This window comes from Choloepus didactylus, chromosome 22 (genome assembly GCF_015220235.1).
Source record: "Choloepus didactylus isolate mChoDid1 chromosome 22, mChoDid1.pri, whole genome shotgun sequence".
Taxonomy (NCBI): domain Eukaryota; kingdom Metazoa; phylum Chordata; class Mammalia; order Pilosa; family Megalonychidae; genus Choloepus; species Choloepus didactylus.
Genome location: NC_051328.1, coordinates 29,367,761 through 29,394,739, shown reverse-complemented (window position 1 = coordinate 29,394,739; position 26,979 = coordinate 29,367,761). Strand labels below are relative to the sequence as shown.

The window sequence follows — 26,979 nt, the reverse complement described above, 5'->3', positions numbered from 1 at the left end:
GGCACAAGGAATTGCTTGTGTAAATCCGGGGAAAATGCTTGATCTTCTCACGCGAGCAGTGGGCGGGGCATGATGGCCTCCCGCGCCGGTCGGGCCTGACGTCACTCTCCCGCGCCGCAGCTTCCGGTCCGCGTGAGTGATGTTCTCCCGCCCGTGGCGGGATCAGGGCTGTGTTCGCGCGTGGTCTTGTGTGTGTGGCGTGGTGTCTGCCTCCCGCCCCTGGGACCATGGCCACCGACTCGTGGGCCCTAGCCGTGGACAAGCAGGAGGCGGCTGTCAAGTCGGTCAGTTGCTTTAGCTCAGAAGTGAGGGGAGAATATAGTAGGAGCTTAGGCGGACCCAGGTTCTATCCCAGGAAGAAGGTGCTACCAGGTGGAGCAGGCCTGTGGCCAATAAGTCCTCGAAATTAAACCTAATTTTCTCGTAAAGCTAAAGAGACCAGTATCCCGCTTTTTATCTTCATTTGGGCCAGTTGGAATTTTCTCCTGTGGCAGATCTCTCCCTGCAGTGTATCTTTCCTGTATTGCACCTCTTTTTCAGGGGTGATTGTAAGCAAATGCAGATTCTCTTTTTCCATTAAGTAACTATTTTGAGTATCTTAGGTCCATGATTGGATTTAACATGATTGGCAGTTTGTAGCTCTTTGCAGAAAAGATATATTGTGTCAACCTACTGCAAACGTTGGGGGGAGGCACTTTTTCATTGGTGGTGTTTATAGTGACACTTAGTTTCGTCTACTGATTCTTCTTTGATTAATGAAGATCCATCAACTGGGAGGTAATTATAGTGTAAACTGTGGTTTTCTGTTCTTAAATTATCTAAGACTTAAAGTTGAGGTTTGTTTAGTGACAGTGGACTGATGGTCCTAAGAATATAGACTTATTTACTGAAGACTTTTGTAGTCTGAAGTCTTACATGACTTTTTTACTTTTAATTGTGGTAAAACGTACATAACAAAGTTAATTTTAACCTTTTTAAGTCGACAATTCTTTGACATTAAGTACATTGACAGTATTGTATAATTTTCATCACTGTTTCCAGATTATTTTCATCATCCCAAACCAAAGTTACACTCCTTTAGCAATAAATCTCCATTTCTCCCCACTCCTGGTAACCACTATTCCGGTTTCTATCTTGTGAAGTTGCTTATTCTAAGTATTTCATGTATGAGAAATCATACAATATTTGTCCTTTTGTATCTGGTTTATTTCATTCAACATGATGTTTTCCAGGTTCAGCCATGTTGTAGCATGTACCAGCACTTTGCTTCTTTTTCCATTGTATGGATATACCATATTTTGTTTATCCGTTCCTCTGTTGATGGGCACCTGGGTTGCTTCCACCTTTTGACTATTGTGAATAATGCTTTGATGAACATTGGTGTATAAATACCTGTTTGAATCTCTGTTTTCAGTTCTTCGTGGTATATACCTAGGAGTGGGATTGCCAGATCATATCATAATTCTATTTAATTTTCTGAGGAACCACCAAACTTTTCCACAGTGGCTGCACCATTTTACATTCTCACCAGCAGTGTACAAAGGTTCCTATTGCTCTGCATCCTCGACTAAGGGCTTAAGGAGGAGGGACTTTATTTATAGGTTTGGGGATTTTTGAGAAGGATACTAACAAGACTAAACCTGCCTGTTCTGAATTTGCAATTAGGAGGACATCCTGGTAGGAACCTGTGTTGGGGTCCCCGAGACCACCTTCAGGTTCGATGATTTGCTAGGACCCACATAAAAACAATACTAGCAAAATTAGCAAAGGAAAACAGAGCCGGGGGGTGAAAGCCTGGAGAACCCAGGCATAAGCTTCCAAGAGTCCTCGCCCAGTGGAGTCACACAGGATGTGCTTAGTTCTTGCAGCAATGAATTGGAATAACACCTGTGAAGTGTTGTCAGCGACGCTCATTAGAGACTCAGCACCTGGGGTTTTTATCAGGCTGGTCATGTAAGCTCCTTCTGCCTGGCACGTACCAAAATTGCAGGCTCCTGGAAGGAAAGTAGGCATTTAGTATTAATTATGTTTACCAACAGTTTTTGCACAGATTCTGGGAATGGTGGAAACCTTTGAGAAATCCAAGTTCTGAGACATCAGTTGGGGGCCATCCTGGCAAATAGGCTTTCCACACAGTAGCCATCAGGCATTCGGAAATGTTGCATTGGAGTTCAGAAGAACCATATCAGTTATCCACAAAGAAATCAAAAAAAGTATTTCAAAGGAGTTCTTGTACTTGAGTTAAAAATCTAGTGTTTGGTATCAGATCTTCCATAAAAGGTAGTTACTGAGAATTGGTTTCAAATCTTTTTAAACCTGTGATAATAATCTGTGACATGAATATTACATACATAGGCCTAAGCATATATATCATCATGTTTCTGATTGGTCTCTGATTCTAACCATCATGCTTATCAAGAGGCTGGTGGAAATAAATATTTTTTAAAAACTGCTTTTTAAGAGTTGGGGACCCTTGCCCCTTTATTTTTACCATATAGACTTGTGTACTTCAACTTAATAAATAATTCATGGTATTAGGTTATCATTGTGACTTTGCTCTCAAGTGTAGAGATGGTGTATGAAAGTGACAGAGAAAGCACAGTGATAATTAGATCCCATATTTACGTAAACATATGAGCATTTCTGTTTGGTTTGAGCTTTGGAACCTTTGAAAGTTTTTGAGCTTTTGTGGTCAAAGTTGTACTTTCAGAGTCTTTCCTGGCATATAAAAAATGGATCTGGAGGCAAGAGAGAGTGAGGGAAGAAGTATGTCAGGGAATTTGGGTCAGATGCAATTTTAGGAATCCTGATGAAAGATAGTCAGAATCTGGATTCTGTAGAATTCAGTAGAAATAAAAAGGACCTGATGGATGCCAGTTCATTTGTCACTGACATCTCTTCGGGCACAATGTTTCCTTTATGTCCTGTGTCTGGCTATATCACCAATTAAGTTTTTTCTTTCCAAGACCATTAAAAAAAAAAAAAAAAAGGGAAACCCTAAGAATTTTTTAGAGACGTAACCTGTGACCTTTCTGCAGTGAGAGCTATCATAGTATCATAGAGGCCTTGAGGTCTTTCTTGAAGTCCCTTTGAGTGCCTGCAAGGTCACTTTTCAGTGAATGAATCAGGCCCTGGGGACTGACATAACGCTAGCCACCCTAGCAAGAGTTATTTTATTCCTTTATGATGATAGAGGGAAAATACCTTATGATCAAGGGAAAATCATAACTGAAAACTAGTGTCCATTGTCAGACACTGCCTTTTGTGAGAGTCAGGATTAACGAGAAGGTTGCTGTGGAGAACAATCCAGAGTGAAGGAGAAGAGGGAGCTGGCTGCCCACCTCTTCCCCATGCTGGAGTTACCCCTCAAAACAGGAAGACTTGACTGCCAGCACTTTGCTCCTGGAATCTGGCTGAATAAATGCTGACAAATTCTTGCTCTTAGGATCCCTTTCTCCAGCTCTTGAGCATGTTGCCTTTTGTTAACACTTCATACAGATTACAGTACAGTGGATTTGGTTACAGTGTTCTTTTTCATCAGTCATGCTTTCAAATAACTAATCAACTTGGTTGGACTGGTGTCTCCAGTCTGTCTTAATCACATTTTCAGACATCCCAAGAGTGGTATGTATGCCTCTGTTGATCCCTATATATTTAGCCTCAGGATGAGGATCAGCTGATGGATAATACTGGTATAAGATGCCTTGCCTTATATGTGCCAGCTTTCCCATTGGCCTTTAGGGAAAGCGTGTCTGTCCCCAGTGAAGTGTGTTAATCTGATTTTTCTCTTTAGAAACCTGGCTATCAGATCAATACTCCTTTTGTGTGAGGGTGGACTTCCTTTTCCTAAAGGCCAAGAGCAGGGTCATTTGGGTGGGGAGGGGTGTTGGAGGGGCAATCTCATTTAGTGAAGTAGATTATGCCCTCAGTAAACATTAGTGATGATCATAAGGATAACGAATTATGTCAGTTAGGATCTTGTGTGGGGGCAGAGCACGAGGTCTAGGCTTAATTTGGGTATTCTTCAGAACCAATTATAATATCACACCAACACTATCAATATAGAAAAATAGTTCTCATGACAGTGGAGGCTTGTTTGCAGATCCATGAATTATCGTTCTGCTTAGTTTTTATTGACTAGGACTAAGTGGCCCAGAGTAGATGAAAACCATTTTATTTAAATTTCTGGAAGATTCTCAAATCAGGAACTTGGATTTGTCAATACTTTCATCTTAACAAATAAGTTTTTACCTAATTTCTAAGTAGGTGGTTGATAAAAAGGAAGACTAATTTATATAAGTGTTGCTTTAATATGGTATAGGTTTCAGGGCTAAAGAAAAACTTGTTTGAGATATTTATATTAGATCATTCTTCACTATGTTTAGAAAGACTCTGTGCCATTGAAAAGATATAATAGATACTTATTTAATGAAGGTTAGATGCTCTAGAAAGAGCATTAGTTGTGAGAGAAACAGAGGCTTGTGACCATTGTCACACTTCTCCCTTTTTGTTTAAGCTGTTGAAAATATTTTAAATGATGTTTTTACCCAGGCTTTGAGTAATTTGGTAATTGAGCAGAACAAACCAAGCCCCTGAATATAGGTGTTGAAGTAGTTTCTGCTAGACTTTCACTGGGGAACTCCCCTTTGCTCAAAGGCCTTTTTTTGACTGGGTAATTTGCTTAACTCTGTTTCCTTTTATTTCCAATCAGATGAGCAGCTTGCAAATCAAGGAAGAGAAAATCAAATCAGATACCAATGGTGAGTGATAGTAACTACATGGTAGCTACAAGCTTCAATTCATTCACTTCTGCTGCACTCCTAGCTACACTGTGAAAAGGAGCTTTCATTTATCAGAACGTTTGGCATGTGACAGCACTAGATTTGAGAGCCAGTGCTAGTATACCTACCCAGTTTATTAGGTTTCATTACTGAAGAGGTTATGTTATGCTTTCCAGATATAAGATTCCTTAAATCCAAGAATCACCACTGGAGTGTACTACCAGGGTTTACTTGATAATGTTTCTGTACATTTTTTTAATTTAATTTTTTGAAAAAATTCTAAACTAATTTCTAAAAAATCCTAATTTCTGGGTTCTAAACTTAGAAAGTATAAGAAAGTGAAAGGCCTCCTGCCCATTTTGGTCCTTGTTTATCCATTTCCCACTCCCCACCCTGTCCCATAAGTAACCATTGTTCTTGGGTTTTTAATATTTTTTCAAAGTTTCTTTATGCAAAGCAAATACCAATATATAGATTCTCTTTTTTGACCAAAAAGTGGCATAATATACATAGTGTACTTACTTTTCTCACTCAACACTATACCTTAGCAAGCTTTCCCTCTCAGTACATGGAATTTCCTTCCTCCCTTTCATAATGCATAATATTGCATTGTGTGGATATACCATAAGTTATTTAGTTATGTATTGATGGATATTTGGGTTGTTCCCAGTCTTTTACCATTATAAACAATACTTAATGAAATAACCATGAACTTAATTTTTTTTACATGTATATAAATATAGTTATAGGACAAATTTCAAAAAATGGGTTTAGTAGGTCAAAGGTATATACATTTGCAATTTTTATCAATATTTTCAAAATGCCATCCGTAGATGTTATACCAATTCATATTTCTGTCACAAAGCTTGGGAGTGTCTGTTTCCCTACAGCCAGACCACAGAGTTTTAAAACTCAAGCTTTTGGGTAGGTTTGCTATTTCCTTTCCAGTTATATCAACTGTTGTTTTATAGGTGTTATCAAAACCAATGCCACTCCAGAGAAAACAGATGAAGAAGAAAAAGGTAATTACCATTTGAAGCCCTGTGGCCAGAGATGGAGTGTGACACAGGACTTGCCGTCCTGGATCCCAGAAGCACTCTGAGTTGTAAGATCAGGAGGAATCAGGAAAAGAGATTGGGAAGGAGCAAGTAGAGAGACAGAAGGAGAACCAGTGTGTGGTACCCCAGAAGAAATCGTTTGAAAAGGAGAGAGTCAGATATATATAATAAATGGATTAAAAGAAGAACTAAAAATTGATTTTTAGATTGATGCTTACTAATGTGGAAGTCATCAGTGTGCTTGACAAGAGCTGGTGAGATGGAATGGGGAGGTTTAAAAAAAGCCTGTTCAATGTGTGTTCAAGAGAAGCGGGGAGGGGGACTGAAGTTCAAGATGGTGGCATAGAGAGGTGTGGAATTTAGTTAGTCCTCTAGAGCAACTAGTAAATAGCCAGGAACAACTAGCAAATAGTCTGGAACAACTGTTGGGGAACATGTTTGACTGTACATACATTGTGCACCAGCCTGGAATGAGTGGAACGGCTGAGATCACAGCATAGAATTGTAAGTAAAGTTCCCCAAACTGTGGCGCTGGTGCCCCTCCCCCACTGGCACGGCAGGCTGAACTGTAACACTTCCCTGTGAAAAAAGCAGGTTATCTGGAGCGAGGGAAAATAACTGAGCTCCAGTTGCAGGTTTTTTTTGTTTTTGTTTTTTAAATTCAATTTTATTGAGATATATTCACGTACCATACAATCATCCATGATGTACAATCATTTGTTCACAGTACCATTATATAGTTGTGCATTCATCACCACAATCAATTTTTGAAAATTTTGAGCATTTTTATTACCACACACAAAAAAGAATAAGAATAAAAGTTAAAGTAAAAAAGAACACCCAAAACATCCCATACCCCCATCCCTCCCTATTATTCATTTACTTTTTGTCCTCATTTTCTATTCATCTGTCCATACACTGAATAAAGGGAGTGGGAGCCACAAAGTTTTCAGTCACGTGGTCACACAGTGTGAGCTATATAGTTATACAGTCGTCTTCAAGTATAAAGGCTTCTGGGTTGCAGTTCAACAGTTTCAGGTATTTCCTTCTAGCTATTCCAATATACTAAAAACTAAAAGGGGTATCTATATAATGCAGAAGAATAACCTCCAGAATGACCTCTTGACTCTATTGGAGATCTCTCAGCCATTGAAACTTTATTTTGTTTATTTCTCTTCCCCATTTTGGTCCAAGAAGCCTTTTTCAATCCCACAATGACAGGGCCAAGCTCATCTCTACGAGTCATGTCCCATGTTGCCAGAGAGATTTACATTCCTGGGAGACATGTCCCATGTAGTGGGGAGGGCAGTGAGTTTACCTGCAGAGTTGGCTTAGACAGAGAGGCCACATCTGAGCAACAAAAGAGGTTCTCTGGGGGTGACTCTTAGGCACAGTTTTAAGTAGGTTTAGCCTCTTCTTTGCAGTAACAAACTTCATAAGGGCAAGCCCCAAGATCGAGGGCTCAGCCTTCTAAATTGGTAGCCCCCAATGCTTGTGAGAATATCATTAATTCCCCAGCTGGGGAAATTTAATATTTCCACATTTTACCCTAGTCCCTCAGGGGAGCTTTCCAAATACATTTTTATTCTCTGCCCAAATTACTCTGGGTGGGATGTATTGGGGCTTCACACTAACCTGTACAGACCAACCAGATTTTACTCCCTTTTCAACGTTCCATGTAATTTTGGTGTTTGAATAAACTGACCATACAAGTAAATTATTTAGTGTGTTACAAAAAATATAAATTTTGTACTTAATAAACATCTCTTCCATTGGTCTCATACAGAAGTTCAAGTTTCAGAAAAGCCATCAATATCATCCTTTACCCTTTAGTCTGACTTACCTTAATCCTAACCAAGTCCATTTCGTTCATATCTCTAATTGAAGTCCGATCTCTTTGTTCAGACTCTTTAACATTTGCTGTATGGGCAATACTGCCATTCATAGCTGCCGGACTCTGGCTCCAAGTCTCAGGTCACACAGATACCCAGAGTTCCAGGGACCGACCAGGTTATGCACAAAGAGCTCAGCATCTCAGAATTTAGAAATAGCCGGTACGACTCAGGAATAGATGTAACTGCTGTAAGAGCTTACAATGTAGGAACCTTTACAGTAAGCCTTCCCCTGATAACCTATCCTCTCAGAGTTTGCGCATTATAGTTAGTCCATTTTAGTGAGGCATTATAATGTTTTTCTTTAAATTTCTGGTTTATTTCACTTAACATACTGTCCTCAATGTCTATTCACCTCACAACTTCACTCCTTGTAGCAGCTCAATATTCCATTGTATGCATATACCACAGTTCGCCATTCTTTTCATCAGTCAATGTAGCCTTAGGCCACCTCCATCCACTGCAAATTGTGAATAAACCCCATGTACAAATGTCCTTTCATGTTCCTCTTTTCAGTTCTTCCAAGTATATACCCAGTAACTGAGTTGCAGGACCATACGGCAACCCCATGCTTAGCTTCCTGTGGAACCACCATACTGCCCTCCACATGAGCTGCACCATTCTACTTCCCCACCAACGGTGATTAGGTACATCCCTTTCTCTACATTTTCTCCAGCACTAGTATCTCTGTTTATTTTTTAGATGGTTTTATTCACATACAATACATTCCACCCTAAGTAAACAATCAGTGGTTCCCTGTATAATCACACAGTTGTGCACTTACCACCACTATCTATATAAAGACATTTTCATTTCTTCCGCAAAGAAAGAGGAAGAGGCAAAAAAAAATTAAAAAGAAAATCTAGAAAGCAACAAAAGAAAAAGTAAACTACACTAAAAAAGTCACAACAGCACCAACGCCAAGAATCCCATATCCCTCCCTTATACCCCCCCTAGTGTAGACATTTAGCTTTGGTATTGATGCCTTTGTTACAATTAATGGAAGCATCTTAAAATTTTATTGTTAACTGTAGACTCTAGTTTGCATTGATTTTCCCCCAAAACCACCTATGCCAGTTTTGATACATTTTGTCCCCCCAAAAGCCGTACTCTTTAGTGGAATCTTGTGGGGGAGGCATGGCAGCGGAGACAAGCATAGGCAGCCTTTATGGGAACTGTTGCATAGGAGGGAGCAGAGAAACAGGGCAGTAGCTGGATGGGGATGTGGGCTAAAGGAGGAAGCAGGGGTACAGTGAGAGGATGTTAACGTATATTCATGCTGATGGAGAGGAGAAATTGGCAATGCCGCAGAGGGCCAGTGGCAGGAGAAGTGTCCTTGTAGCTGAGAGGGAATAGAATCTATTGTACAGGTAGTGGGTTGACCTTCGATAGGAGCACTGGCTGTCCAGCCTTAGTCCCAGGAGGGAAGGTGGAGAATGGGCACAAATGCAGGTGGGTGGGTGGTCATGGAAGTGTCTGGAAGTGCTTCTGATTACTTCTATTTCTCGGTGATGTTAGTAGCAGGGTCATCAGGTGAGTGAGAATGCAGGTGGGTCAGAGGTGTGAGGAGAGAGGAGGAAGAGAACAAATGAGTGGACTATGGAAACCTAAAGGCTTGCTGGGCTCAGAGCCCATCTGAGTCTAGTGGTCAGGAATTTAAAGCAAGGCCTTGAGTGTGATTGTGGTTTTATCCAAGCATGTTGGCTGCTGAGCTGCTGGTGTGCAGAAGTAGAGAGAGAGGTTGCAAGAGAATGGAGTTTGCCAAATGAATGTAAAGAAAATCTACTGGTTTCTTCCTGACAGAGGACAGAGCTGCCCAGTCCTTACTCAACAAGCTGATCAGAAGCAACCTTGTCGATAACACAAACCAAGTGGAAGTCCTGCAGCGGGATCCAAATTCTCCCCTCTACTCAGTGAAGTCTTTTGAAGAACTTCGCTTGTGAGTATTTGTTTCTTTTAACTGTGTTCTAGTTTGCTAATGCTGCCAGAATGCAAATCACCAGAAATGGATTGGCTTTTATAAAAGGGGGTTTATTTGGTTACACAGTTACAGTCTTAAGGCCATAAAGTGTCCAAGGTAACACATCAGCAATCAGGTACCTTCATTGGAGGATGGCCAATGGTGTCCGGAAAACCTCTGTTAGCTGAGAAGCCACGTGGCTGGTGTCTGCTCCAAGTTCTGGTTTCAAAATAGCTTTCTCCCAGGATGTTCCTCTCTAGGCCACAGCTCCTCTTCAAAATGTCACTCTCGGTTGCTCTTGGGGCATTTGTCCTCTCGTAGCTTCTCTGGAGCAAGAGTCTGCTTTCAATAGCCATCTTCATACTGTCTCATCTGTAGCTTCTGTGCATTCTTCCAAGTGTCCCTCTTGGCTGTAGCAAGTTCACTCCTTCTGTCTGAGCTTATATAGAGCTCCAGTAAACTCATCAAGGCCCATGCTGAATGGGCAGGGCCACACCTCCATGGAAATTATCTCATCAGAGTTATCACCTACAGTTGGGTGGGTTACATCTCCATGGAAACACTCAAAGGATTCCATTCTAATCAGCACTAAAACATCTGCCCCACAAGATTGCATCAAAGAATATGGCTTTTTCTGGGGGACATAATACATTCAAACCAGCACAAACTGCTATTCCTTGCCTATAAAATTTGGGATCTTAGAGTCTCTTATGGAACTTTTGCTTTTTATTTAAAAATGTTTTTCATGTATTTACTTGATCAAATAGGTAATAATACACATGATTCAAAAATCAAAAAGTATGAAACATTTACACTGCTAGTCTCCTACTTACTCATGTCTCTTGGCTACTCGGTTCTCTTCTTGGTAGGGATTTTTTAATGCCTTAGATTTACTCATCATAGCTGAAAGTCTTTTTTCTTTTATGCTCTTAGAACTTTCAATAAGATATTGGCTGACAGGTGATTTCTGGATGTCAGGAACATTTCTTATTAGGTAAGCCCTTTTGTTAGACTATAGGGTTTACAGTCTTAACACTTTATCTACTTTATAAAATCTGTCAAAAGAGCCTGTGCAGGATTCCCAGAGCCTACCATGGAAGCAGCTTTTGACAGTTCTAGAATTATTAAAAATGGGTCATTGGTGTATGCACATGCTGCTGTGCCGGAGGCCATGAGGGACACAGGACAGACCAGCCATTCCTGCTGCCTGCCAGGACCCGAGTCACGGAGAGAAAATTGCTGGCACCTGAGACCGTGGTGACAAAATGGATTCCTTGCCTTTGTTCAGCAGAGAGTAGGCCCATGGTGGGCAGACAGAGGCCTCATTCCTGCCAACTCCTACTATCACTTTAGATTATGAGATTTAAAATGGAGCTAACTGGAACCGAATCAAGTTTGTTAATGAAGAAATAGCTAAGAGCATGTTTTTGAAACTGTGGCCTTTTTTTTAAAGAACAGTTTTAGGAAATTGTACTTTTCTGTGTGTGCTTCCTCTGTCAAGGGCTTTATTCAGCACATCTGTCGTCTTTGCTTTATTTCTGTTCACAAGCTGTACCATGCAGACTAGATGTGCTCTGTTGTTTCTTGAGACTGGCAGTTCCCTCTCCCAAGTAGCAATGGGTTTTTTATCCTTTCTTTTAAAATATTGGAGCTCTCATTGCAATCAGTGTTGAATTATCCTCTTTAAAAGACAAGTTTTCTCTGATTTAGTTGTTGGTAGCTAAAGGAAACAAAGGATGAAACCTAGGTTGCCTAATATACTTGATCTGTTTTGTACTTGAAAATTTTGAAATAATCTTCAAAATTATAGGAAAGTATTGAGCCACTGGAGGCTCTTGGTTCACTTGACTCCTGATTCCCTAGTGACACAGTTTCCCTGGCAACTGAATCAGAAGCTGCTGAGCTTCACAGCCTTTGCTTCCAAACAGAAGACACCAAAGGTTATGTTTTCAGAGTTCTTTGTGTCTGAGAACCCACATATACCAGCAAGTTTTACCTTTTAGAGAGGCTGATAAATTCTAAGGAAGGCTAAGAAAAGTTTTGTTTTTTTTTTTAAATGGTCTCACTAATATGAACTAATATTGGTGAGTAGAAATTTGAGACTTAAATCACAGGTTATCAGGGATAGAAAGAGGTTGGATATCAGGTATTTGATGCTGAAGGAATACTGAATGTTCAGCAGGACTGGAGAAGTCTTGACTTGGTTTGACTTTTCAGTAGAAACTATTTGGTGTGATTTTTGTTAAACACCAATTTAGAGGTAGCAGATAATTTATTGTAAATGTAACATAATAGCAACTTTAATTGATACTTGTTACATAGCTACCTATATAAGAAGTTTGTGCTTTTCTTTTCTTGATTTTTTACTAGACATAGTAACTGATCTGGAGCATTTATAACTTTCATTATGATAACTGAACCCCCCTTACCTATCTACCATCCATTGGCTACTAGAAAGTGGCTTAATACATTTTCTTACCTGTTGACTTGTTCCAAGAATTTTCACATCTGGCTAGGAAGGACAACGGAATGCACAAGGACTATGGTTCAGTTTAACATCTAAGCTAAGAAATTAAGCCTGAAATCCCATTCTCTAAAGGGATTTCTAAATCTTAGTGGCTTAGTAAGCAGTATTTATTTTTGGATATGTCTTTTATAATTTATTTTATGCTATCATTTAATAAACACCACTCTTGCTTTGCCCAGGGAACACTTGTCATCCAAGGCCAACCAGATGTGTGGGTACACTGAAAGCATGAGTTTCTCCAAGAAAAAAAACTATTCTGTATTTTATGAATTACATAATAGCTGCAGACTAAGAATTAGTAGGTTTGGTTTTGTTTGTTTTAGTGTTTTTTAAGATGTAGAAAAATATGTCTGCAGATGTAGGAAGAATTATTCCTTGTTAAATATTGGAAAAGTAAAATTCCAGGCCTTTAAAAGAATTTCAAAAGCTAGGAATCTGTCCTCTCCCTCACTGGCCTCCTAGGAAACCACAGCTTCTCCAGGGAGTCTACACCATGGGCTTCAATCGACCATCCAGGATACAGGAGAACGCATTGCCCATGATGCTTGCTGAACCGTGAGTAAGCAGACCTGGAGTGGCCTTTTTTTTTCCTTTCTTTCATTGTTTTGAAAATTAGCATGCAGACATTATGAACAATTTGTACACAATTCTTAATGTATGTACTGAAAATCAAAAAAGCCATGTAGTTGTAATTCTTTTCTAAAGTTATTCCAGTGACTTTCCAGTTTAAAATTCGAAGGCAAATTTTCCTTAAGAGGATCTCAAGTACCAATGTTGATAAACTAAGGCTGTTACATCGTAAGTCTCACTAATTCACAATTTAATATCATACACACTACGCACTCAAAGTTCCAGTCTTTCACAGCACTTGACAGAGTAGTTAAGAAAAACTGGCCTGCCACGACCAAAGATATTGGTCTGAGTACAGAGTGCACACAGCTCTGACATAGCCAGTTTTCTCTAAAAACAATTCTACTGAAAAACAAGGGAAGAGACATAAGATGTTTAAGACATTAAATGTATGACTGTGACTGCAATTATTACTTAGTATGTGTTGTATTTATAGGATTTAAAAGCGCACTGCCCCCCCACCATGGAATATTAAGTTGACATCCAAGACACTCAAAGCCACCCATAATTAATATCCCACTATTTTCTGGTTGTACCAAAAAAAATAAAACAACCAGAAAAATGATTTTACCTCTTCTAAAAAAAACATTTACACTTTAAAAATGGGATGAGGAGGGATTCCAGTCTCCTTCTTAAAAATTGTTTCTTCCAGAGCCACTAAAAAACTCATGTTTACAAAATAGTTGGTAAAAATATTCCTCTGGGTTGTACAAGAAGGGAAATGCAGAGACCACCAATAAGACATGATAAATGATATTGATCAGACCTGGCTGGTTTCTTTCCTGCTTCACCAGAGGCTGGACTCTGCTCATTTTTTAGTTTCTCCATTTCCTCCAGGTTAATCTTCTTTACTTTCCTGGTTAGCCACAAAATTTTTGGTGTGCAGAATTGGACACAGTTTCTGCCTTTTGTACTTAACAACAAAAACAGAAAAAAAAAAAAAATTTAAGTAAATAGAGAAAGTTAGTGCTGTTATTCTGAGTACATTTAAAATTTGAGTTGTTAATTGTTTTATGGGAGAAGTGAATATCCATTTGCAAAAGAATGAAAGAGAACTCCTTTCTCTCACCTCATACAAAAAGTAACTCAAATATAAGAGCTAGGACCATAAAACTCCTAGGAGAAAATGGAGAGAAGCATTTTCAAGATCTCGTGGTGGGCAATGGTTTCTTAAACTTTACACCCAAAGCACAAGGAATGAAAAAAAAATAGATAAATGAGACCTCCTCAAAATTAAAAACTCTTTGTTTCAAAGGACTTCGTAAAGAAAGTGAGAAGGCACCCTACTCAATAGGAGAAAATATTTGGAACCCACATATCTGATAAGGGTTTAATATCCAGAATATATAGATAAATTGTACAACTCAACAGAAAAAAAGACAATCCAATTTTAAAATGGAAACAAGACTTGAATAGACATTTCTCCAAAGAGGAAATACAGATGGGTAAAAAGCACATGAAAAGATGCTCAACATCACTAGCTGTTAGGGAAACACAAATCAAAACCACAGTGAGATATCATTTCAAACCTTCTAGAATGGCCACTATTTAAAAAAACCAGAAAACTTCAAGTGTTGGAGAGGATGTGGAGAAATGGGAGCCCTCATTCACTGCTAGTGGGAGTGTGAAATGGTGCAGCTGCTATGGAAGCGAGTTTGGTGGTTTCTCAAGAAATTAATTTGCCATACAGAATTGCCGGATGATCCGGCAATCCCACTATTAAAGGTATGTACCCAGGAGAAGTGAAAGCAGGGACACAAACAGACATTTGCACACTGATATTCATAGCAGCATTATTCACAATTGTTGAAAGATGGAAGTAACCCAGGTGTCCAGCAACCAATGAAAACAAAATGTGGTATACACATATGATGGGATATTCAGCTTTAAGTCCTGATGCATGTAACAACATGGATGAACCCTGAAGACATTATGTTGGGTGAAATAAGCCAGACACAAAAGGACAAATATTGTATGATCTCACTAATATCTAATTATAATAAGCCAACTCATGGAATAAAGTCTACAATATAGGTTACCAGGAAACAGAATGAGGGTAGAAAATAGGGAGCTGATGCTTAATTTGTTCAAAATGTTTAATTAGGTTGATTGTAAATGTTTAAAGATTTATAGAGGTGATAGCACCTTACTGTGAGTGTAATTAACAGCACTGAATTATGCATGTGAACATGGTTGAAAGGGGAAGTTTTGGGTCATGTGTGCTACTAGAGGGAAAGTTAGAGGATTAAACATGGGGCTGTAGAACACAGTGAACCCTGTTGTGGATGATGATTGAATTCCACATAAAATACCACCATAAACTGTTCTTTCATGAATTATAATAAATGTATTTCACAACTACAAGGTGTTAATATTAGGGTGGTACATGGGAAAAAATACATCTAATGCAAGCTGTGGACTATGATTAACAGTAATAACTTAATGTTCTTCCATTAGTTGTAACAAAGGTATCACACCAATGCAAAGTATCAACAATAAGGGGGCATATGGGATCCTTGTGTTTTTACATGACATATAAAGCTACAAATTCTCTGATTAAAATAATAACAGTAATTTTTTTAAAATTTATGCTAAGTGAAAGAAACCAGACACAAATTACTACCTACGGTATGATTACATTTCTATAAAATGTAAATACAAATAATTCTATAGAGACAAAGTAGTAAAAAATACATATATATATATATATATATATATATATATATATATTTATTTATTTATAAAATACTGAGACCTGCAAAAAGGTGTAAAGAATAATACCAAGAACACCTCTGCAGCCCTGTCCCACCCAGGAATACACCATTATTCCAAATGGCAGTTGAAGCCCTGTGCTCTCCTCCCTTCACATCCCTCTTCCACCCCACGGAAGTAAGGGCCTTTTGTACTTTCACTACATATGTATGTGTCCCTAGGAGTCTAAAGAGTAGTTTACATGCTTTTAACCCTTACATAAATGGTATCATTCTTTAAGTAATGACTTTTTTGCTCAACTTTATTATTATTACTGTTTTACAAAATGCACTTATTTATATAATACTGGGTTACGTGAAGTGAAATGTGAAGGTTGCCTCTACGGCATCTGTCTTGATATTTTGCATTTTCCAAAAAAGAGAATGGGAACACGCAGAAGGAGCTGAGTCCTGGAAGCACATTAGGTTTGGAGGAATGTCATTGGGGATTGTCTGGGCACAGGGCGCACTCTGCAGCCTCGATTGCTGTAGAGCCCTTGGGGTGCAGAACTAGTGCACACTTTCAGGGAGAGAAGATGTGCTAGAGCCTAGAGTCAAGATTTCTTACTGTGAACCCATCTAAAGCAGTCATTATTTCCTTATTATTTAAGGAGGTTTTTTTTTTAAACATATAAAAAATTTATTGGGGAGAACCTAAGATGGCAGCTAGGTGAGACAGGGCAAAATAACACCTCGGTGAAAAATACTAGATAAAAACCAGAAGGTGACCCAGAATACCAGTTTCAGCGATGCACCAGCTGGACAAGGTCTGCTAGAACCACAGGGGCCATACACTTGGTGAAAACGGGAGTCTGCATTCTGAAATGAGTGAGTAAGCCAGCTGAAAGACCTGCGGTCATGCTGCAGTGTGGGGAAGCCGGGGGTTGGCATTTGGAGATGGACTGGTTCTTTTTTAATAAAAAAAAAAAAAAAAAGGGAAAAACCCAGGAGCGGCTGCATTTGCGATGGTGAAAACCGTGCAGTGGAAGCACGGCAGAAGCAGTCTGAGCTGACCTCTCAGTGCCTGGCGTGGAGGATAGCCTGCTGCAGATTCCCTCAAGGCCAGGGGAGTGGAGGGGAGAGCTGGAAGGAGAAAGAAGCCCCACTGCTTGCAGCCGCTCCCCAGCAGGCTGGAGACACTCCTGCCCGGGGCCATGCCCACAGCCCAGAGCAGCACCAGTTGTCCCTGAGCTGGGAAGGAGGAACTGTGCGAAGAGGGGGGAGGGGTGGAGATGTGTCGTTCAGCCATCTTTGCATCAGGCTGAGAGCGCCCCTGCACGGCCCGGCAGCCCAGGGTTTCCCTTGAGGGACGGCGCGCACTTGTGACGTAGCATAGCCTTCCCTCAGCAGAGGTCCTGGAAGATCACAGCTGAGAAGGGGGGCCCGCTCGGAAAACCCAGGGACGCTACGTCAATGCCAGTGGTTTGTGGGTTAGCATCAGAGAGGATTGGGAGCAGAACTGAAATGGAGGCTTAGACTCTTGCAACAGCCTTGAATCTCCGGGAACACCTGGGAGGTTTGAATGTTAAAGCTACCCTGCCTCCCTAGCCACCGGGACACATGCCCCACATTCAGGGCAGACGGCTCCAGCAACACACCCAAATTGAGTTCACCAACTGAACCCCACAAGAATCATTTCCCCACACACCACAAGAACAAAGTTGAGAACTGACTTGAGGGGTATAGGTGACTCACAGACACCATCTGCTGGTTATTTAGAGAAAGTGTACGCCACCAACTTGTATTTCTGAAAAATTAGATTGGTTTTTTTTTTTTTTTTTACAACTTGAAAGAACCTTATCAAGCAAAGCAAATGCCAAGAGGCCAAAAACAACAGAAAATCTTAATGCATATGATAAAACCAGATGATATGGAGAACGCAATCCCAAAGACCCAAATTAGAATATCAGAAGAGACACAGTACTTGGCACAATTAATCAAAGAACTACAATTAAGGAACGAAAACATGGCAAAGGATATAAAGGACATGAAGAAGACCATGGAATAGGATATAAGGGACATAAAGAAGACCCCAGAAGAGCATAAAGAAGACATTACAAGAGTAAATAAAAAAATAGAGATCTTATGGAAATAAAAGAAACTGTTGGCTAAATTAAAAGACTCTGGATACTCATAATACAAGACTAGAGGAAGCTGAACAACGACTCAGTGTCCTAGAAGTCCACAGAACAGAAAATGAAAGAACAAAAGAAAGAATGGAGAAAAAAATTGAAAAAATCGAAATGGATCTCAGGGATATGGTAGATAAAACATCCAAACTTAAGACTCATTGGTGACCCAGAAGGGGAAGAGAAGGGTAAAGGTCTAGAAAGAGTATTCAAAGAAATTGTGGGGGAAAACTTCCCAAACCTTCTACACAATATAAATACACAAAGCATAAATGCCCAGTGAACTCCAAATAGAATAAATCCAAATAAACCCACTCCAAGACATATTCTGATCAGACTCTCAAATACTGAAGAGAAGGAGCAAGTTCTGAAACCAGCAAGAGAAAAGCAGTTCACCACATACAAAGGAAACAACATAAGACTAAGTTGTGACTACTCAGCAGCCATCATGGAGGCGAGAAGGCAGTGGCACAACATATTTAAAACTCTGAGAGAGAAAATTTTCCAACCAAGAATACTTTATCCAGTAAAACTCTCCTTCAAATTTGAGGGAGAGCTTAAATTTTTCACAAACAAATGCTGAGAGATTTTGCTAATGAAAGATCTGCCCTACTTCAGATACTAAAGGGAGCCCTACCAACAGAGAAACAAAGAAAGGAGAAAGAGATCTAGAAAATTTTAACAGACATATATAGAACCTTACATCCCAAATTACCAAGACACTCATTTTTCTCTAGTGATCATGGATCTTTCTCCAGAATGGACCATATGCTGGGACATAAAACAAGCCTCAATAAATTAAAAAAAATTTTTTTGATATACTCAAAGCACATTCTCTGACTACAGTGGACTACAAAGAGAGTCAATAATTTGTGAATTGTAACTCCACTATTTACTTCCTACATGATATAAAATACACAAACTCTAATGACAAATCAGAGGTTTTGAACTCAATGTAAAATATGTAAGTTTTGACAAGAACTATATAAAGGTGGGGGAATGGAGGAGTATAGGAGCATAGTTTATGTGTCCTATTGAAGTTAAGTTGGTATCAAAGAAAAACAAGATTGTTATGGATTTAAGAGTTTAATTTTAAGCCCCACAGTAAACACAAAGAAATTATCAGAGAATATGACCATAGAGATGAAAAGTAGAGTATGGGTTAAGAGAAATGGGGGAAGGGGCAATGGGGAGTTAAGAAATGAGTGTAGGGTTGCTGTTTCAGGTGAAGGGAAATTTCTAGTAATGGATGGTGGGAAGGTGATAGCATTACAACATTCTAAACGTGATTAATCCCACTAATGAAAGGCTAGGGAGGGGGTGGAATGGGAAGATTTAGGCTGTATATATGTTTCCACAACTGAGGGAAAAAAAAGGGGGGGGGCAGTCTAAATAGATGACAATTGAATGCCAAGGATGACCCTGGATGAGATCTGAGGATGGAGGACGGGAGGCTCAGAGGGACACAGTTGAGACATAGGGGGGAAAAAAAATGGAAATATAGAATGTATGCTTTGTATCAATGTTGAATCTCTAGTACTTCTTAGCTGCATTTAATGGGATTGCATAAAAGAATGTTCTTGTTCATGGGAATTGTATACGTGAATTATAGTGTTTGTTCAAGGATGGGTGCAGCTAGCTCTCATACGTTCAGAAGACGGAGCAATAGATGATGGATGATAGTGAGAGAGGGAGGGAGGGAGGGAAAGAAATACTGGTGTGACAGCATGTTAAAATTGGTGGATTGGGGTATCAGGGGAGGGGGGTCAGGGTATGCTGGAGTTCTGTGTATGGGCTTTGTATTGTTTTTGCAACTGTTCCTATAACTTTGAATTTATTTCAAAATAAAATAAAATTTAAAGAAAAAAAAATTTATCAAAGTTATTTGTGCTCAAGGCAGAAAACCTGGATAACATAGAGAAGCATAAAAGGGAGACAATGCATATTTCTACCACCCAGAAAGAATATTCTGACACTTTTTAACCAATTGTTATTTTTATCTCTGCTCTTCCTGATTCAGGCCACAGAACCTGATTGCCCAGTCACAGTCTGGTACTGGAAAGACGGCTGCCTTCGTCTTGGCCATGCTCAGCAGAGTGGAACCAGCGGACAGATACCCACAGGTTAAGAGTTTGGGGGTGCCCTGGGAAGGGCAGGGCCATATGGTGGGTGATTAATGGGGGTGCTCCAGATGGGGTCTGAACATTTCCGACTCCTCTGCCTGAGCCACGGTGGGAAGCAGGCTCGTACACTGACCCGGGGATGGGGAGAGTTCTTTTGGAAACAGCAGCCTTAAAAAGTGGCTTCCAAGGGCCTGCAGCAAGCCAGGGCTCCCTCCTGAAGGGCTTGGCCTGCAGCTGAAAGGTGGCCTGGTTGGGGAGGATGGGGGATCCTGCACCATTCAGATGGTAAGAATAGCAGCATACTCTGTTGCCTTTGAGCCTGTTGTCTGCTGCAGATTGGTGCTCCTGAACTTATCCTTTATGATTTCCCTTTCAGTGTTTGTGCCTTTCCCCAACCTATGAGCTGTCTCTTCAAACCGGTAAAGTGATTGAGCAGATGGGCAAATTTCACCCTGAGCTAAAGCTGGCTTATGCTGTTCGAGGCAATAAACGTGAGTACACAGGGGTGAGCCCTCAGCAGTGGGTGGGGTCAGGTGGTTCAGCATTTGAATTTTGAAGATATGATGAAGTTATTCAGCTTTCTAGTTCATTTTGACTCTAGAACCCAACTGCATTGCTTTTAGCAAATCTATTTAAATATTTGCCAATTTGTTAACAGTCTTCTCCAGTCTTAAAAGAAATTTACATATGCCTGCATGGGTCATGACCATATGTTCTTAAAATCTGGAGTTCATCACTGAGAAGACAGGGTTTTTAATTCAGCATCCAGGGTTCCGGAAGTTTACTAAAGAGGGAGTAGCAACACTGAAAATGGTAGGTTGGGGTTAGATCTCTTTCCTTAAAAGTAAACCCAAACTTTAGTGAGAGTAAACAGAAAGTATGCTGTTAACTTTGTTTTATCAACATCAGCAATCAGATTTAATCATTGTGCTAGGATCCTGAGACTCAAAACTATCGATGTAGGAGGAAATCAGTGAACTATGAGTGAATTGATGACTGAGAAAGAGTAATGAGGGGAATATTCTCCTGGACTGAATAAGCAGGGGTGGATGGGTAGAGGGTAATACTGACCATAATGCAGTGACATAGGTATCATTGTGCCTATTTTATATTAAAAGAAACCAAGACTTGTGGATATGGTCATGGAGGTTTTGAAATCTGGAATTTTGTTACCATATTATTCTGTTAGCTTATTCTCTTACTTCTGAAGAATGGGCAGAGTTTTGATTTCCAGAGCTGGCTTTGCCATGGAAACATCACGGAAAATGTCTTGTTGTCCCCACAGTGGAAAGAGGTCAGAAGATCACTGAGCAGATTGTCATAGGCACCCCTGGGACTGTCCTGGACTGGTGCTCTAAGCTCAAGTTCATCGATCCCAAGAAGATCAAGGTCTTTGTTCTGGATGAGGCTGACGTGATGATCGCTACCCAGGGCCACCAAGATCAGAGCATCCGCATCCAGAGGTAGGAACTGCTGGAGCAGGGAGGAAACCCTTGGCCTCCTGGTGTGCACACACAAGTCTTCTTGTTATCTATGTCTTCCATTGTGTCCAATCTCTCTTCTCTCTCCTGCTGGGTTCTTTGCTTCAGAACCTTCAGAAGCATTTGTTTCATGGGCCGTTTCCATGTCAGTGTTGACCATACTCCCAGCCCAGGGTTGGAAAGGAGACTTAGGGAATCAGCACCCCCTGTCCTGACCCCTTGTCTGCCCTGGTTGCTGCCTGTGACACTCCTCCCCCTGGGAACCTTCCTGGGGACCAATACCATCCCAGCCTGAGGAGGCTGTGCTTCTGCTCCTTCCAGTAAAGGACCCTAGATCACACAGTCCACCTGGGCCTTGCATTGCAGGATGCTGCCCAGGAACTGCCAGATGCTGCTTTTCTCCGCCACCTTCGAAGACTCCGTGTGGAAATTTGCCCAGAAAGTGGTCCCCGACCCAAACATCATCAAACTGAAGCGTGAGGAGGAGACATTGGACACCATCAAGCAGTATTATGTCCTGTGCAATAACCGAGATGAGAAGTTCCAGGCCTTGTGTAACCTCTACGGGGCCATTACCATTGCCCAGGCCATGATCTTCTGCCATGTGAGTAGCAGCCGCAGCAGCAGGGCCTGCTGGGAGGACACCACTGGGAGGGTGTGGCCCTGCCCCTCCCTCTCAGCAGAACCAGCCTAGCACTGCGAGGACCAGTCCCACTGAGTGGCAGGAAGGACATGGTGAATCACCTGCAGCTGCCCCGGGGCATGTTCTCGTATTGAGGTCTAAGGGAGAGACTTTGTGACAAACTGAACTGTCTTTGATCCCACTTCTTGGAAGTTACTTGGAAGACTCTCCAAATAACAATCCTATGAATTAATTTAAGAATAGAAACTAATTCTTAAAGTACACTTAACAATACAGACTAATGAGGAATGAAGATCTTAGGCCCAAACCAAACTCTTCATAGATGACAAACTAAGAGCAGTTAAGTAATTCATCCCCAAAAATCATGGCTAACATTCTGTATGAGAAATTTTAAGTCTAACCTGCTGACTTAACTCATAGAATTTTCATGTATTTTAATGGTGACAAGTCCCATTTTTACAGGTATCTTTATTTAAAACAATTCTTTTAACGCTAGACACGCAAAACAGCCAGTTGGCTGGCAGCAGAGCTCTCAAAGGAAGGCCACCAGGTGGCTCTGCTGAGTGGAGAAATGATGGTGGAGCAGAGAGCTGCAGTGATTGAGCGCTTCCGAGAGGGCAGAGAGAAGGTTCTGGTGACCACCAACGTGTGTGCCCGAGGTGAGCAGAGAGTGTGCCCTGATCTGCCCTGCTTGGGGTCCCAGTCCCTGTCAGAGGAGAAATTCTTGTCTGAAACTCAGATGGTTTGGAGGAAATCAGGTGGGATTGGTGGTGACAGTCTCCCCTTGGAGAAACTGGATTTCCTTCAGCAGATAAGCACTTGGAGAGAAGCCAGGCATTCCAACATGTGGGAGGAAACTTAGAAGCATCCGACTGGCTTAGAACCAGTGAGTTTTTAGCTGCATCTGCAGCTACTTGTATCTCTAGCCAAGGCTCTCTTACTGATTTCAAAATTTGGTTAGCACCTGCCAAGGTTCTTTTCTTTTCCTCTGGGTTCTGCCACATGCCTGTGTGTGCTGCTCCTTGTCCCCAAATTCCAGAGCCGGCTGGCCCAGACTCTGCCCTCTACTGGAGTTGGTTTCGTCCCTTGGCCTGATGTGACGGTGGGTGACAGTGATTTGGGTCTCCCATGGCTGGTCTTCCCTATCTCCAACTCTCCTTCATGCAGGTATTGATGTGGAGCAAGTGTCTGTCGTCATCAACTTTGATCTTCCCGTGGACAAGGACGGGAACCCGGACAACGAGACCTACCTGCACCGCATCGGGCGCACCGGGCGCTTTGGCAAGAGGGGCCTGGCAGTGAACATGGTCGACAGCAAGCACAGCATGAACATCCTGAACAGAATCCAGGAGCATTTTAGTGAGTCACTTAAGTGGCCTCTGCCCGGTGCCCTTTCCTAACAAGGGGGAAGGCAAAGGGGGAAGGGTGGGGAGAAGAGTAGGTTTTCCTGTAGCCCCAAGAGAGACCTTTGTCCCTGCCCATGTTTTTCTGTTTTTCCTAAATGTGGAAGCTGTCCCAGACCACACCTGGAGAGTTTAGGGCTCAGGGACTTGAGTGGCAGTTGCCCTTGGCTGGGCTGTAGCAGCGACCCGGACTGTTGACCCCTGTTTGGGTACTGGAATCCTTTGGGGTCAAATCAAGGGTCACTGTGGCCAGAGGGATGGAATATTCACTGGGACAGACAGAGACCTGTGTACTTCCTGGCTGCCATGCAGCACCGTCCCTCCCCAGGTGACCTCATTGCGTCCCCACAGTAAGCCCAGCTTGATTTCTCTCTGCATCTTTTCCTCTCAGATAAGAAGATAGAAAGACTGGACACAGATGATTTGGATGAGATTGAGAAAATAGCCAACTGAGCAGCTCCACCAGGAACTGGTGCCCACCCTTGGCGCTGCCCCTGCCGGGAGACGAGAGCTTTCCCAGCACAGGCCTCAGCAGCCACCACCACATAGATGAAGACACAAGCAGAGGGAACCTACCTACCTCATTTTAAATTATGTTTGGACTCAAAAAATTTATGCAAATAATGGGGAAAGTAGAAGGAAATATTTGCATTCAGGAAAATTTTAATCTTTTTTTTAAGTCCATTTTTACGCCAGCCTTCCCCCATCTTTATAGTAATTTGGTCACTGCTGGCAAACACTGGCCCCAGGGTCTCCTGGCTGTTTTCTGGCTAGGGACATCAGGAGCAGCTGCCCTCACCTGAAGACTCACCGGGCCCAAGGTGTGGAGGGACTAGAGAGCGGGCAAGGCCGGACAGGGCAGCTGCACGGGCCACGGCCTCCTCTGGCGCCTGGGGGAGGCAGCAGGTGGCCCGTGCAGCTGCCCCTTCTCTGTCCTTTCTCTGAGGCATGTCATGGGTGTTTCGCCTGCGCTGGGATCTTCCTTCCCCTAAATGCAGAGTCCTTCCGGCTCATCCCTTTTGCTCTCTCTTCCCTGGCAGAAGGAAGATATCCCTGTTTCCTCCCCTGTGTGCAGCTCAGCTACTTTTGTAAATCTCAGATTGGGGAACAGAGAGGTCAGTGAATCCTTCCCCTTTGGCGAACTTGGCCTGGCCCGGATGGAGAAGTCCTCTGAGGACCTGGGCCTTCATTCTCCCTCCTTGGGTGCCGCCTGTTCCGCCGCCTCCTGGTCGCTCCGCCGGCTCCGCACGAGGCATTCAGTCCCTCGGGGCGGCCTGCGCACATGCTGGGCCAGGTTAGAGGGTCCCCCTGGGGGGACGTCACCCCCTCGCCTCCTGCCTGGAGCCAAGCGGCAGACTTTGGAAAGTTAACGACCGCATGGGAAACTCTGATTATGCTAATAGTAAACTTTATTGGTTGCTTTAATTCATACATTGTATGGATAAGGATGAATAAATAATAGCTATACCCATCACTCATTATGTTAATAGGGTTTAAAGTAACTATGAAATGCTTTACTAGTCATTTGTATTTTTCTGCTTATTATACTAATATATACTCATTAAAAAATGTCTATAGAAGTGCAAGTGCTCTGTGTCCCCAGCTGTCTGAGATCACCTTTGTTAGCATTCTGAACACTCTAGCATACAGCCTTCATTTGCATATGTCAACCCACCCTTTTACAAAAATGGGAACATTCTACTCATGTTCTTGTGTAGCTTACTTTTTCTCTTATGAGTGTATCTTGGACAGGTTGACCAGCACACCAAGATCTACCCCACTCCTTAGAATGGCTGCACCTCATCCCATCGAGTCAGTGTCCCACCACTGATGTGACACTTCCCCTTGTGGTGGGCACGTGGGTACCCACTGCTCCGTGAGCATCCTCAGACTTTTCTTGGTACACTGGTGTCGTTCCTACCAGGATTGTTGGGTCAAACAATGGGGACAGTAAAAATTTTAATACATTGCCAATTTGGCTTGCCAAAAAGTTTTTACCAATTTATGTTATTGCAGTGATATGAAAATACCTATTATCTCACCTGTTTGCCAACGCTCAAATACAAATTTTTTTAAGCATTGCCGGTGTCAATGGCAAAGTAGATGACATCATTGCTGTTTTTGCATTTTACTTAGTGAGGTTCGGCAAATTTTCAGTTTATTGGATATTTGCATTTTCTCTTTAGGGACCTGCCCATTTTTGTCTCACCATTTTACTAGATTGGCAAACCTTAATGATTTTTAGCCATTTTTATGTAATAGGGAAATTAGATTTTGTCAGGAGTGGTGTGTGTTTTCCTGGGTTGTCTTTACAAACCCACTTTTTAAAATGCTAACCCAAAATTTAATTTTAATGTTAGTCAGATTTCATTTTTATTTTAAGAAATCTGGATTTCATGTCATAGCTAGAAAGTGTTCCATTCCAGTGTTAAACAGAATTGTACCTGTGTTTCCTTCTAGAGGCAGTAAGTTTTCTAAATTCTTGTAGGTTGCAAGATATCCTTGTTTTGCCCTGCTTGTTTGACGACTAAGGTCACCTGAGAGGGTGAACGGCAGAAATTGCGGAGTCATTGTGGCCAGGTGAATGAGTGGGCGAAGCAAAGAGTGCAGGTGGTGCTCATGTGAGTCAGAGACTGAGGGTCTGTGAGGCTGAAAGTGGTCTTGGTGCTTGAGTGGACACAAGAGGGAATATGTTAGGGCAGGTGCAAGACAGGTGTGTGGGGCGGGGGGTTCAGAACAGAAAGACTGGGGTTGAGAGAGGGCTGAAGTGACAGAAAGATACTGGGAGGGGACCAGGTGAGATGGGGAGGGTGTGGGGGGATGTGGCAGGCAGCGCACAGACGGGCATTCCAGTGAGGGGGTTCATCCAGGGACACCCTCCTAACCCAAACACATAGTAGTGAGACAGGATCTCTAGAAACAGAAAACATTGGCTCACCCAAAAACAAGATAAATATTTCTGTGGGAAAATGGAAAGTAGTAAGTAGGGCTGAAGCCAAAGGCTTGTTGGCCTCCCATCCAGAAACAGGAAGTAGCCCCATGATGGGGGCTCCAGGCACCTGGATTGGAACTTCCCCTGCACGGAGGCTGGAGATGGGGCTTTACTTAAGTTACAGGCCCAGAAAGGCAGAGGTGGGGCCCAGCCTTCCAATAACTCATGACTGACACAGTAGCCTGGTCCACTGCTACCCCCAAACCACTGTGAGCCCACGGTGTCACAGACGGGGTCTATACTAAGGGGTAAAGGAGATGGGAAACTGGAGAGGCAACTGCCAAACCGATCTATTGGAGGGGGGGTTCGGGAGAGAAATCAGGAAGGAGGAAAGATACTTTAAAATGAGCCTGAAAGTCAAAATTCCAAAACCAATGAAACCTAAATGCCAAGAAAGACTGTGTATGTTGTACACGATTCCACAGTAAAATTTTAAGATGGCAAACAATACCAGAACAAATCCACCCCAGATAAAAGTAATTTTATGGAATGATGTGATAAAAGCTTTTTTACGTATATTTGGGTTTTCAAAGAGAAAGAAAAAGAATACATTTCACTAAGTAAGAGCAAGAAATCATGAAGTAAATTCAGGCAAAGTAGTGGTGTACTG

The 26,979-nt window shown here is 41.8% G+C and overlaps 1 protein-coding gene across 4 annotated transcripts; it reads left to right on the top strand.

The window, feature by feature from the left end:
- Nucleotides 1-123: 123 nt before the first annotated feature.
- On the top strand, nt 124-24,963 carry LOC119518874 (ATP-dependent RNA helicase DDX19A). Of its 4 annotated transcripts, none has more exons than XM_037816298.1 (12): nt 124-284; nt 4,712-4,760; nt 5,753-5,803; nt 9,535-9,670; nt 12,681-12,773; nt 19,748-19,850; nt 20,227-20,341; nt 21,136-21,313; nt 21,698-21,935; nt 22,471-22,633; nt 23,142-23,333; nt 23,769-24,963. In XM_037816298.1, exons 1-12 carry the CDS (start codon nt 228-230, stop codon nt 23,828-23,830), a joined length of 1,437 nt encoding a protein of 478 aa, XP_037672226.1. In that variant the 5' UTR covers nt 124-227; the 3' UTR covers nt 23,831-24,963. The 4 variants fall into 4 exon arrangements, with proteins under 4 accessions (XP_037672226.1, XP_037672228.1, XP_037672227.1 ...); XM_037816299.1 differs by lacking the exon at nt 124-284 and adding an exon at nt 358-777; XM_037816300.1 differs by lacking the exon at nt 12,681-12,773.
- The last annotated feature ends 2,016 nt before the right edge of the window (nt 24,964-26,979 follow it).